Here is a 13,946-nt window from a genome sequence, read left to right on the forward strand (position 1 = left end):
GTGGGAACAGCTTATAACCCAGGGAAAGAAAGGATGTGCATTAGCTGTGAATGACAGGAGGGGCATGTTGAGGGAGCCCTGTCCCCAGGGCCTCCGAGAAGACACTAGATCAGCCATCTTGAGAAGACAGCCACTCTTCCAGTGAGCGTGAGCCTTTTTAATTTTTTTAAAACTAATTTTTATATGTACATAGAAAATCATTCAAGCTGATTGAAAAAATGTGCAACGAAAAGTCTCATTTCTATCTCAGACTTCTAGTGTCCCTCACCAGATTCATACGCTATTACCAGTTTCTTAAGTCCTTCTAGAAATTTCCATGCACATATTAGCACATTTTCCTTTCTCTTTGTTTTTTATTTTTATTTTATTTATTTATTTTATAAATTCATTTATATATTTTTGGCTGTGTTGGGTCTTCGTTGCTGCGCACGGGCTTTCTCTAGTTGTGATGAGCGGGGGCTACTCTTCGTTGCGGTGCGTGGGCTTCTCATTGTCGTGGCTTCTCTTGTTGCAGAGCACAGGCTCTAGGCACACAGGCTTCAGTAGTTGTGGCACGTGGGCTCAGTAACTGTGGCACGTGGGCTCAGTAACTGTGGCTCGCAGGCTCTAGAGCACAGGCTCTGTAGTTGTGGCTCATGGGCTTAGTTGCTCCGCGGCATGTGGGGTCTTCCCGGACCAGGGCTCGAACCCATGTCCCCTGCATTGGCAGGCAGATTCTTAACCACTGCGCCACCAGGGAAGCCCTCTCTTTGTTTTTTAAAGTTAAGTATATATCATAATCTTCTGTTCTACCCTTGACTCCTTTACTTATCAGTGTGTCTTAGAGGTCATTACAAATAAGCATGTATATATCTACCACATAATGCTTCATTGAATAGACACTTACAATTTTTAAATTGCTTTATCAAACAAGAGATGTAAAAGGTCTTCTTAAAGTGGACCACCCAACTACTTACCACCTAGTTTAAGAAGGAAAATGTTGTTATTTCTGTTTGAAGCCCCACCATGCGTAATCTATTTAACTAACTTCCGGTGACATTCAGGTTGGTTTTGGTCTTACTCTTAGAATCACTCCTGCAGTGAACATCCTTGTACTGTATGTCTTTGCTTACATGTACAAACTTGTCTGTAGTATAAATTTTCAGGAGTGGAATTTCTGGGCCATGAGTCAATGTACATTGGTTTTTAAGGGTTTTTTTTAATAGGTAATAGATGATGCAAAATAAAAAATATTATTCAAAAATAAAAATATAAAAAGCTCATTCTCACTTTGACCCAGCTCTTACCTACACACACACACACAGACACACAGACACACACACACACACACCCCCCAACGTGTAGTAACTTTACAGTATTATACGTTCTTCCACAGTATCTTTATATAAATACAAGCAATTATATTCCCCCCTTTTGTTACACAGAAATACATATATGCATTGATTTCTAGCTTGCTTTTTACACATAAAAGTATTATCTTAGAAAATTTTTCATGTAACTTTATACTCTTTCTATATAACTACAAAGTATAGTGTTCCAGTGTACGGCGTTTATCATGATTTATTTAACCAGTCCCTACTGATGAATACTTGGATTGTTTCCAAACTTTTGGTATTATAAATAAGGCTGCAATGAATAACATGTATACGTGCATTTAAAATTTTGGTAAATTTTGCCAAACTTTCCTCCAGTGAAATTATACCAGTTTCTGCTTCCACCAACGATGTATAAAGAATCTCTTCCTCTACACTGTGAGCATTCTAAAATGCAAAAAATAGTATCTCAATGTAGTGCAAAGACTAGTCTACATTAAGATATTTTTTATTATTATTATTATTATTTACCACATTAATAGGTCAAAGGAGAAACACCACATGATCATCTCCAGAGATTCCAAAAAGATGTGTAGTAAAATTCAGCATCCATTCAGATTAAGAAACCAAGCTGTTAAGAAAATAGAAATTAGTGAATACATCCTTTAAATGATAAAAATACAAGTCTGAAGTCCAAAGTCAGCAGCTTACTTATTATTGAACCTAGAACTGTTCCCATTAAAGTCAGGAGGAAGATGTGGATGCCACTGTCATCGTCATTTAATATCATTCTGGAATTACCAGCTAATGCAATCAGTTTAGAGAAAGAAGTAAGTGTAAAGAGAGGAAAGGGGAGGTAAAGTTATCATTATTTGCAGATGATATGATAGTATACCTGGAATATTCATGAGAAAACTAAAGAAATGTTAGAGACAAAGGAGAATTTAGGAGAGCAGGGGACTACAAAGTGAGGTATAAGAGTCAAGAACTTGTCTGTATACAGTAATAAGCAGTTAGAAAACGTAGTAGAGAATACCCTATTTGCAACATCAACTAAAAAGATAAGTGACCCAGGTGCATTCCTAGTAGGGAATATGTAGGCTCCACATTAAGTAAAATGTCAAAAACCTGGGGACCATCTTCCCTATCCCCTTCACCCCCTTCAGCCAAACCATCCTTAAGTTCTGCTTATTGAACCTACAATTTGTGTCCCAGATCCCTTCCTCCTCTTTCCGCCTCCAGTGTCGGCACTCTCAGGTAAGCCACTCTCTTCTCTTACCTAAACCAGGCAGTAGTCTCCTGGTCTCCCTACTTTATTTATTCATTCAACAGATATTTATAGAGGACATTGTATTTGTTAGAACAGGAGTCAGACATCAATCAATAATCATGTAAAGAAATGTAAGATCTCATACTTGATATGTATTATAAAGAGCTCCAGTTGCATGATGCAGTGAGAATCTACATAGCATGACTTGACTCAGTAAGGAGAGGGGAGAGGGCTTCCCTGAGAAGTGAAGCCTAAGCTGAGATCTTAGGGATGATCAAGAGAGAGGGAGGGTTCTAGGCAAAGGAGATAGTACCCCCAAGTCCACAGAGCTGGTAAAGGGCTGCAGGAAGGCCAGTATGGGTGGAGCAGAGAGCACAGTGGAGGCCTGATGCTAGATGAGACTGGAGGGTCTACCTTGTGGGCCATGTTATGCTCCAGCCACACAAGCAGTGGAGAGACATTGAAGGGTTTTAAGTAAGGGAGTGTCACTTGCCCCCCACCCCCACTTTTGTCCTCTTCCTGGCAGTTTTTTTTTTTTTTTGGCCGTGCCGTGCAACATGTGGGATCTTAGTTCCCCAACCAGGGATCAAACCTGTGGCCCCTGCATTGGGAGTGCAGAGTGTTAGCCACTGGACCGCCAGGGAAGTCCCCGGCATTTTTCCTACTATATATTTTTTTTTTTTACGTTTTTTTTTTTTTGGCTGTGTTGGGTCTTCGTTTCTGTGCGACGGCTTTCTCTAGTTGCGGCAAGTGGGGGCCACTCTTCATCGCGGTGCGCGGGCCTCTCACTATCGTGGCCTCTCTTGTTGCGGAGCACAGGCTCCAGACGCACAGGCTCAGTAATTGTGGCTCACGGGCCTAGTTGCTCCGCGGCATGTGGGATCTTCCCAGACCAGGGCTCAAACCCGTGTCCCCTGCATTAGCAGGAAGATTTTCAACCACTGCACCACCAGGAAAGCCCTCTACTATATTTTTGTACTACATTTTCTCTCCTACTCTAAGAAAATCATTTCAGACCTTTGCCTCTTTCTTCAAATTTCCACAAAACCCCTCTTTCTCACTCTGATGACCTTACTTCACACCTAATTGAGAAATTAGCAATAACCAAATGACAGACACCTTACCTTCCCATCACCAAATCCACCTTCCTACCTCGTCTGTACGTTACATCTGTACCAGTATGCAGGAAGCATCCTTCCTCCCATCCCTGTGCCCTGGATCCCTTCCCTCTCGTCCTCTCCTTCAGTTATCTCCCTCTCTCATCATCAGTTGCTCCCTCTGTTGGATCATTCCCATCAGCCTACAAACATGCCCGTGCCCATCTTCTAAAGACCTTCCATTGACCCCACATCTCCCCCCAGGTACCACCTCATCTTTCTGTTCCCCTCACAGTCAGACCTCTCAAAAGAATTGTTTGTAGTCAATGTCTTCATTGTCTTCACTTCCTTAATTTATTCCAATCGGGCTCTTGTCCCCAGCATTCCACTAAAAAGGCTAACCACTTGCCATATGTGGTTACTGAGCACTTGAAATGCGGCTGTGTGACTGGGGAACTGAATTATTAGTTGTATTGAATTTTAATTAAAGTTAATAGCCTCGTGTGGCCAGTGGCTATCATATTGGACCACGCAGCTCTAATGGATTCTAGTTGCACAATTAACAAACTTTATTTTATATATATACATATATATATATATATTTGTATGTATGTGTATGCATATATGGATGTATGTGTATATCTTTGTGCATAAGAGTTCATACTCTTTTCAAACTCATAGAACACTCATGAAATTCTCCTGGATCCCTCAGGTCAAGATCCTACATGGTTTGGCCCCCATCCCCTCTCTTCAACATCTTTTCATGCCGCTCTCCTCTTACTTCACTGAACTTTAACCCACTGGCCTGCACAAACCAGTCAGCAGCATCAAAGAAAGAGGCAAAGGCATTCAGCTACTTAGGATAAGCAAGGAATAGTGAGAAGCTCAGTAAGGCTGAACATAAAGATTGATTCCTTTCACTGCCTGAGCTGACTGATAAATCTTGATACTGAAACCTTTGTTGTATGCAGTTGGATTATCCAAAGCTGGGTTCCCCAAAGCAGATTAGGATCTGGTTAAAAGCTAGTATTCTTGAAACCTTGTCTGGTTGCTGCCCAGGCTGTTTTGCTCCATCATGTTCTGATGTGTTTGTGGAGATCCCCAGCCAGGAAGGGAGGGGAACTGCAGGGCCCCCCAACAGCACTGCCTGCTTCCCTGCTCCACCAGTGCCCAGGGTACACTCCACTCCCCTTAGCCATCACAAGGCCTCCAGGAATCGAAAAATAACTCCTCATAAAGGTGTGGTTCCCTGAGCTAAGGCTGACCTTGACTCTCTGACTTCTCCAGGTTAAGTCCTCTTGAGCTAATCAGGAAATGAATGAAGAAATGGAGTCAGGTACTTAAAAAATCAGACAGAGCATTAAAAAAGTGATGCAAGCAGGGAGAAAGTCATTCCCTTCTCATTTTTGCTTTAGTTAAGAAGAAAGTCCACATGTGGTGTTAGTATTTCTTTAAACCCTCCCTAATACTTGCTACACTATGATAAAAGACAGGCCTAGAGCCTTTACAAGTAATAGTGTCTTGTCAGAATTTAAAACATGATTTTTATCATAGTCAGTTTTACAGCCACCTTCAGTTTATGGCAAGTGATACTCATCTTCCATTTACAGTAGTGATATGAAGTGTCCTTTTAAAATGTGTTTACATTTAAAAAGAGTCAACTTAGAGAAAAATATTAAGTAGTAATGCTCCAAGTGATATCTGGATCTAGCGGAAATCACACTGTGATTCATGAATATCCAAAGTCTGGGAAATGCTGCCTTAGGAACAGAGCTGTCAAGAGTGATGGGGCCACGTGTTGGCAAGACTGGCCGCATCTTGAGCGAAACCAGCCCTTTTCTGGAGCGGCTGTCGGGGTAAGGTGCTTGTCTTTATTCCCTGCTTCTAATCCCCAAGGTTCGTTTACCAAGCAAAAGTTGGGGGTCGCTGGTTCCCAGCCGTCTGCGCACACAGCAAGAAGCAAGGCAAGCAGGAAGCAGCAGATGCGGCCCTCCGCGTATTGATTGGGGAGGACGAGAAGGCAGAGCGCATGGGTTTCACAGAGGTAACCCCAGTGACAGGGGCCAGTCTCAGAAGAACTATGCTCCTCCTCTCAAGGTCCCCAGAAGCACAGCCAAAGACAGTTAAGACGTCTACTTTTGGTGCTATCTTTTTTGGGGGTCCTGCTAACTCCTGCCTGGGTGGAGTCAGCTCTTAACTTGCTATCATGTGAACTATTCCTAGGCTTTAATATTAGACTCAGTAGAACCTAGAACTGGGACACTAGACGTGAGAGGGGGAAAGATGACCCCACCAGTCCAGTAGAACTCGACCTCCCTGCCCACTCTGAAACATGGTGGACACAGATGAGGCTTGGTGGCCCTGACATGGCCCCCTGTCCCCACAGCTTCCTCTCACAGGCAGCACCTTCCACGACCAGATAGCCATGCTGAGCCACCGGTGCTTCAATGCTCTCACCAACAGTTTCCAGCCCTCCTTGCTTGGCCGCAAGATCCTGGCTGCCATCATCATGAAGAAAGACTCTGAAGACCTGGGTGTCGTGGTCAGCTTGGGGACAGGTAAGTGGGTTCTGAAATGTGTCCCAACTCTCCACCCCCCGCAGTGACTGGAAACACCTCATTCTCTCCTGGGGTCCTGTGTGGGTGAATTTAAGGCAGAGAGAAGACTCTTCTTATATTTCATTTTAGCTACAGTTAATTCAGAGCAGGGAACGAATTCTCATTTCCTAGTGAAAAGAATACAGGAGTCAGGATCTGATAAATTGAGGTTGTTTCTGCCTTCAGGCTTTAAGAACAAACAGCCTCTACCCTATTCATCATCATTTTCCTTTGGAAATTTCACATTTGCTTAAACTGCCTTCCCAGGGAATCGCTGTGTGAAAGGAGATTCTCTAAGCCTAAAGGGAGAAACCGTCAATGACTGCCACGCAGAGATCATCTCCCGGAGAGGCTTCATCAGGTGAGTGAGATCGCAGGGCGTGGCGGCTCTGACACCCACCTGACGGGCAGGTCCTCGACCCTGCAGTGTCAGCCTTTGCCTCACCTGTCCATTTGAACCTGTCTTACAGAATCAATCCCTTCTGTGACCCGGCTACATGCCCCTACTCAGCCTGCTGTTTAAGAGCTCTTTTTCTGCTAACTCTGCTTCAAGCCCTTTTTTAAAAGCACACAATGACCTCTTGATCTTCAGTGCTGTAGGGATGAGGAAGCCTTCCATCTCCATTTGAGGACCTACAAACAAACCCATTGCCCTGCCAGCTTTCCCCTCCAGTTCACCTTTTCTTTAGTTTATGAAGGGAGAGAAGCAACAGCCCCCTATAGTCCTTGAATCAGTTTGTTCTGCCCTAGAATCCCTGCAGCTGCCAGAGCGAGAAGCTCTTGGCAGAAATGGAACTGACCTGAAAGGCTAACTTAGCTTTAAGAAATGCTGAGGTCTCCCATGGAGAATTTCCTACCAACTCTTTCAACCTGAGAAACCCTGAAAGGTCTACACTGTTAAGGCTTGTCCTTGCTTGGGATCAGATTATAGAAGCAACTGCTGTTCCCAGAATCAGTCTTCTTAACCAGACTTTTTTCTTGTAGGTTTCTCTACAGCGAGTTAATGAAGTACAACCCCCAGACTGCGAAGGATAGTATATTTGAGCCTGCTAAGGGAGGAGAAAAGCTCCAAATAAAAAAGACCGTGTCGTTCCATCTCTATATCAGGTCTGTACAGTCTCTGTGGCCACCAGAGCCAGCCCTGCCAGGCTTCCAGAGCTGGGTATCTGAATGCTCTCCTGGTCCGTAAATCAGAGCTTGTTCGGTGGGCCACGCTTGACTCTGTTTGAGGTCCACGCCCCAGTGTGGAGTGACTCACGTGTGCTTCTACCCACTCCGGTAGCCTGTAGTAGGCTTCAGAAAAAACCCTTGTGTCTCCCACATCAAGCTGTTCTTGAGCCCCAGGAAACTGGAGAGATATATCTGCACAGGTGGGTTTTAACAGACGCCCCTGTATTGCAGCACAGCCCCATGTGGCGACGGCGCCCTCTTTGACAAGTCCTGCAGCGACCGTGCTGTGGAGAGCACAGACTCCCGCCACTACCCTGTTTTTGAGAATCCCAAACAAGGCAAGCTCCGCACCAAGGTAGAGAACGGTGAGTGACACGTCCTCCCTCTCCCACAAAAAGGCTCTGCAAAGCCCCAGGCCCGTCACAGAGCCAGGGCACAACTGCCAGGTTTTTGCCATTAGTTGTTGAGGTACCAGGGTCTTGTTTCCAGGGAGAGGGAAGATGTAGGTCAGAGAAGATCTGTAGGAAGATCAAGATTCCATTTTGAATTAGGTAGCTGGGGAGATCTCCAAATCAAATAGGAGGCAGAAGTACCCACTTAGAGCTCAGAGGAGAGAAATGGCTGGAAATAAAAGTTTGGGAGTCATCCTCCTATGGTTGATCTTTATAGCGATGGAAATGGATGGGATCACCTCAGGGAAGATTGGAGAAAATGGAAATAAAATGATGCAGAACCAAGCCTGAGGTGTTGACAGGAGGACGCCAAGTGCCCGGGTCCCCTCCTGACTAGTTGGCTGCTGATTCTCCACCATGTCTGCCAGCTCCCCCTCCTCCACTGTCCTCTAATGTCTCCTACTGTCTCCTCACATCCACTCCTGTTCCCTTCAGGCCATCCTTCTACAGTTATCAGAGTGACCCTCAAACACAGATCATGTCACTTCCCTGCTCAAAACCCTAAAGTGTAAACACAGAGCTACCATATGACCCAGCAACTCACTCCTAGGACCATCCCCAAGAGAAATGAAAACATACATCCACACAAAAACCAATACAGGAACGTTCATAGGAACATTGTTCATAATAGCCCAAAAGTGGAGACAACCCCAGGGTCCATCAACTAACTGATGAATGGATAAACAAAATGAGTTCTAGCCATACAATGGGATATTATTTGTCCATAAGAAGGAATGAAGTACTGACTTCTAAAGGATAGGAGGTTTCTTTTGGGGGTGATGACATGTTCTAAAATTGACTGTGGTGATGGTTGCACAACTCCGTGAATATACTAAAAATTATTGAAGTATATGCTTTAAATGGGTGAATTATATCTCAGTAAAGCTCACTAAAAACAAAAAGCCCACCATCCTATAGTGGTTTCCCACCACACTTCACATAAAAGCAAAACGTGCCACTCACCTGTGCTTCAGCCACACTGGCTCTTTGTCAGCTCTCTCAACAGCTAAACCCCCTGCTGCCTCAGGGCCTTTGCTTTTGCTCTTCTCTGTGTCTGAAACACTCTCAGCTGTTCCTTCTCCTCCTTCGTGTCTCAGCCCGCCTGACAGTCCTATCCCAGGAGGTTCCCCTGGCTGTCCTCCATCATAGCTCCCTCAGAACCATCTAGAATTCTTATGTGTGTTGACTTACGTGTTTAGTGCCTGCTCCGTTCCCTTTCTATCCCCTCACCCCCATAAACGTTCTAGGAAGGCAAGGATCTTATTTGGTTTTGCTCACCATTGTTTCCCAGCACCAAGCCTAGTGCCGAGCACATAGTAGGTGCTATGAAATATATGAAGAACGAATGAGTGAGTAGCATCTGGCCCAAGTCTAAGGAGCAGAAACACCACGCCAGAGAGGGGCTCGGTCCAAGGGCCCCTGCGGGTCTGACCCAAGTCTCTTATCCAGGAGAAGGCACAATCCCAGTGGAGTCCAGTGACATTGTGCCCACGTGGGACGGCATTCGGCTGGGGGAGAGACTCCGAACCATGTCCTGTAGTGACAAGATCCTGCGTTGGAACGTGCTCGGCCTGCAGGGGGCGCTGTTGACCCACTTCCTGCAGCCTGTGTATCTCAAGTCCGTCACACTGGGTAAGGACCTGTCTTCAGAGCTGAAACGACTGTCATTTTGGTGCCCAAATCCCAGCAAACCGCATGCTTCGTTGCCAGGTGCTAACATGATGTCTCCCCTTTTCAAAGCGTGCTCGATTCAGTGGTTAGTGATTGATTCTGAGTGTCTGGTCTGCTGTGATGGGAAGATTGGTTTAGGCAGTGAGCCTAGGTAACGACATGCCAGCCAAGTCTTTTCAAGATGAGTAAAGAGACACAGCAGCTTAAAACTGCAGTGTATGAGTTTCCTTGCTCTCCTCAGCCCTTGGCCTTACCTGGAACCTTATGTATTGTGCTTAAATGTCTGATGATCCCTGTATATCCTGGGCAGCCACAGTTAGAAGGTGCTTCCTAGGTAGGGAGTTGATTCTCTGTCTTGACAATTCTGTCTGTACCCTCACACTCCCCACATGCCTCTGCCGCTTCACAGCATTTGGTGCAAACACAGGTGTGTGCATTTCTTTTTTGTACCCAGGTTACCTTTTCAGCCAAGGGCATCTGACCCGTGCCATTTGCTGTCGTGTGACAAGAGATGGGAGTGCGTTTGAGGATGGACTCCGACATCCCTTCATTGTCAACCACCCCAAGGTGCTATAACCCCATCCATTTTTCCCTTGACGTTTTCTCCTTTTCAAGTAATCCTATCAGCAGAGCAAAAACGTACAGTGTGGGCAAGGGGAGCCTTAGTTCGTTTCCCCAGAACTTACCCTTTCCTCCTCTTGAATGCCAAGGGCTTTCCTTCTTTTAGGCTGGAATCCATTTGAATTGAGGTGGAGTTAGTACGTCTGAGTCTTAGCCAAACAGAATCCTAGATAAGGGGGAAAGATCATGACCCCACAACTCCCTCTTTCCTGTGAGTCTTGAGTCCCTGCTTCAGAAGCTTTTTCCTGAAAGGTTTCCATCTTTCTCCCATCACTCCTGGAATTCCTAGGTTGGCCGAGTCAGTGTATACGATTCCAAGAGGCAATCCGGGAAGACCAAGGAGACAAGCGTCAACTGGTGTTTGGCTGACGGCTATGACCTAGAGATCCTAGATGGGACCAGAGGCACCGTGGATGGGTAAGGAGCTGGGAGAGCACAGCAAAAGCAGAGCCAGGCGTCCTGGCCTGAGCCCCAAGGGGGTGTCATGTTGCCCAACACCGGAGCTTAAAAGCTGCCACACGCACCCCTGCGCCATCCCCCCACCAGTGTCTCCACCTATTCCATCCCAGGTGAACAGTGAGTGCTTTCGTTTCTCCAGGCCACGGAATGAATTATCCCGGGTCTCCAAAAAGAACATTTTCCTTCTATTCAAGAAGCTCTGCTCCTTCCGGTACCGCAGGGATCTACTTAGACTCTCCTATGGTGAGGCCAAGAGAGCTGCCCGTGACTACGAGATAGCCAAGAACTACTTCAAAAAAAGTCTGAAGGACATGGGCTACGGGAACTGGATAAGCAAACCCCAGGAGGAGAAGAATTTTTACCTCTGCCCAGTGTAGTGTGATCCGGTGACTGATGGGTCAGGGTGTTTCACACTGGGGTGAGAGAGAGGTCGTAGCATTCCTCATCACACTGGTCAAGGGTTTTTGGTTTTTGGTTTCCTTTTTTTTGTTTTGTTTTGTTTTGTTTTTTAAATGGAACCACAATTGGTAACACTGAGAACTTTGGGTTCCTGTTTTTCCTGCTTTCTTTGGGATTACTAGGCCAGGTCTAGCCATCCCCCTTCTCTTTTCCCAAGCAGAGGGGTAGAGACCTAAGGGCAGAGAGAAGGGGTTGTTCCTTCTTTGCTCCCACTTCCTCTTCCTTCTTCGTTTTTTCCTGTTTCCGTTCCCTCTGTGTTTGCTACACTGACCTCTTGTGGTCTCGATTAGGTTCCAGTCAACAGTGTGAATCATGCCAGGGACTGATGATTTTTCATTTGTGGATTCTGAGGCCCCTCTGCTTCCCCTCCTCCCCTTCTGAGATTCCTTCACGATCATTAAGTTTTACCTTTTCCTCCAAGAGGGTAAAGAGATGAACTTAAACAATTTGGTGAAACATTTGTAAGGGCAGGAGTTTAAAACGGCAGTCAGCTTGTTACCAGTGCCAAGCGTGATCAGAATCTGCAGATAAGGCTCAGTGATCTTCGGATTGTGCACTTTAGCTGGCTTGGGAGGGGCCGAGAGGCAGGGAAGGCTGCTGCTTGGGAAGTGCATCCCTTCCCCAGGTGGCAGGGAAGGCTGGGACCAGCCAGACGGGGCTAAAGGAATTGCCCGAGCGATAGGGAAAGTCTGCCCTGCAGGGGTGACACAGACCACCTCCTGGGGAAGCAGACATATCCTGGCATGTTGCCAAGCTCCCAGCTGTCCCTCCTAAAGCATTGCTAGGAATTTGTCCTACCAATGGGGGAAGTAGCGCCACAGACCCCAACCAACTGGTAGGAAAAAAACCCAGGATAAATCCTAGAGGGTAAATCATCTCTGCTCAGATAATCAGGACCTAGCAGGAATAAGGGCAAAAAATCATGTTGGGTCAGATCACTGTTCCACCCAGCATGTTTCTTATGACCGTGACACCAAGGGAAGGTGACTAAATCATGGGTAAATTGGGAGTTTTAAAAAGAATGCCGTAAATGTTGATTCCTAACAGCTACAGATAACCTTGTAATTGCACAGATTTAAAAGTCAGATGTCATTTTCCATTGATTAACCAAGTGCTTTTGTTTTGCCTGATAGCTTCAGAAGGTTGTTTGTGGGCGGGTCACAGACCTGAGGTCTCCCTGCCTGCTAGGGAATCTTTATAGGGTTGACATTCAACAGTAGTTCTAGGTGAAAGGGCAGGTTGTCCTAAAACTCTGAGATGGGACCCTTGGTCTACCCCTCAAGGTACTGTGGACTCTTGTCAGAGCCTTCGACTCTCTGTGGAGTCTGGCTCTGGGCCTAAGCCAGCCAGACATGCTCAAGGAAAGTATAGAGGCCCTGCCACCTCCAGGCCTGAGCCTCTTTCCTCTGGATGATTCCTCTATCATTATCTGTGAACATGCTGAGCCAGTGCCCTCAGATGATTTTCCATCCTCCCCCACACCCCGCAAGCTACCGAGTAGTTAACCCCCTGTCTGTCCCACCTCTTCAGCAGTGGATACATCCGCATCCACACATTTATTCTTGTGGCTACCGTTCTCTCTGTACTTTTGACCAAAGTGAGAAAACGTAAGTCTTTAAATACATTAAGGATACCTTTGCAGAACACCAAAGTGTCCCAAGGAACTAGGAGGGAAACAGTGCCTGTCTTCTGGGGTGGAAGGGGCCTGCCCCTCAGTCCTGTGAATCTCCTGATGGCACACAAAATCAGTCCTGCCCCAGGAGGCAGCTCATCTCCCTAGTTCTTCAGGCTGGAGGGTATCACCTACTGATTCCTCGGCATGTTCGGCCCCTGTGGACCGTCTTGGGCATTGGAATCTCCTGCAGAGCTCAGACTCGGCTGCCTCTTCTTTAACCAGGAGCACGGGTGCTCTCAAAAGGTCAGAGCCCCTGCTTGCCCCAAGATCTTGTCTAGCGAACTTACAGTATTCAGTTTCTGCTGTAGGGAGAGAGCAAGGCTTCCCTGTACCCATGCATCTGCTGGAAACAAGCCTGTGTCAGGCCCTGCGCGGCCGCGCCCACCCCTGCCCCTCTGAGTCACATGGGACAGAGGCAGAACTCCCACCTAGAGTGTTCTCTTCACCTTTTCGTCCAATCTTTGATTTTAGTAAGCAAGACCTTCTTCTCCCCAGCTTTTTTTCTTTTCTTTTTAATGATCTTTGTAGTTGATTTGTCTGAACTGTGGCTATTGTGCATTCTTTGAATAATCACTTGTAAAAACTGTCACTGCTTCAAGCTATTTCCTTTACTCACGTTGAAGGGATTTTGCTGGTTTTTGGGGTCTTGGTAGTGACTCCAAGAGCAGAGTGGGGAAGAGCCCAAGCGTAGACTTGGGTGCCACGATGGGTGCAGTCAGTTTTATGATTCCACTTTTATGTGTCCCTTGGTAAAAGTGACTAACAATATACATTCCTCATAAATAAAAAAAAGAGAAGAATCTTAATTGTTAGAAAACCTCAAGTCTTGGTTTCTTGCGGGGTGAGAAAGTGGGGACAGAGGGAGCCGTGGTCCTGGGATTTCTGGCAACAGCACCAGCTGCATCTGACACAGAACCTGAGGAGAGGGTCTCCCTCAGCCAGCAGAGAGGAGCCATTTCAAAGGGCCTGCCTGGGAGGTGGGTTTGTGTCTGGTGTGTTGGAGTACATCAGACAACCTTTAATTACTTCCCCAGGTCCACAGCCCCCCTTCCCCATCAGTTCCGACCATCAAACATTTTGTCCCCAGAGACTTGCTGCACAAGATTTCAAGGCCCAGAGTAGGAAAGCGTCCCTTGAGACCACATCACAAATCACATATGCA

General features: G+C 46.3%; 1 protein-coding gene across 1 annotated transcript in view; it reads left to right on the plus strand.

The window, feature by feature from the left end:
• ADAR (adenosine deaminase RNA specific) overlaps positions 1 to 13,601 on the plus strand; it is a 40,559-nt gene extending 26,958 nt beyond the window's left edge. The window contains 10 exon segments of the mRNA XM_082373773.1: positions 6 to 141; positions 5,577 to 5,724; positions 6,067 to 6,238; positions 6,545 to 6,638; positions 7,262 to 7,384; positions 7,679 to 7,812; positions 9,349 to 9,531; positions 10,025 to 10,137; positions 10,481 to 10,608; positions 10,790 to 13,601. Of these exon segments, the coding sequence (XP_082229899.1) occupies positions 6 to 141; positions 5,577 to 5,724; positions 6,067 to 6,238; positions 6,545 to 6,638; positions 7,262 to 7,384; positions 7,679 to 7,812; positions 9,349 to 9,531; positions 10,025 to 10,137; positions 10,481 to 10,608; positions 10,790 to 11,027 (1,469 nt within the window). The 3' untranslated portion in view covers positions 11,028 to 13,601.
• The last annotated feature ends 345 nt before the right edge of the window (positions 13,602 to 13,946 follow it).

This window comes from Balaenoptera borealis (assembly GCF_965194805.1).
Source record: "Balaenoptera borealis genome assembly, chromosome: 1".
NCBI classification, from domain to species: Eukaryota; Metazoa; Chordata; class Mammalia; order Artiodactyla; family Balaenopteridae; genus Balaenoptera; species Balaenoptera borealis.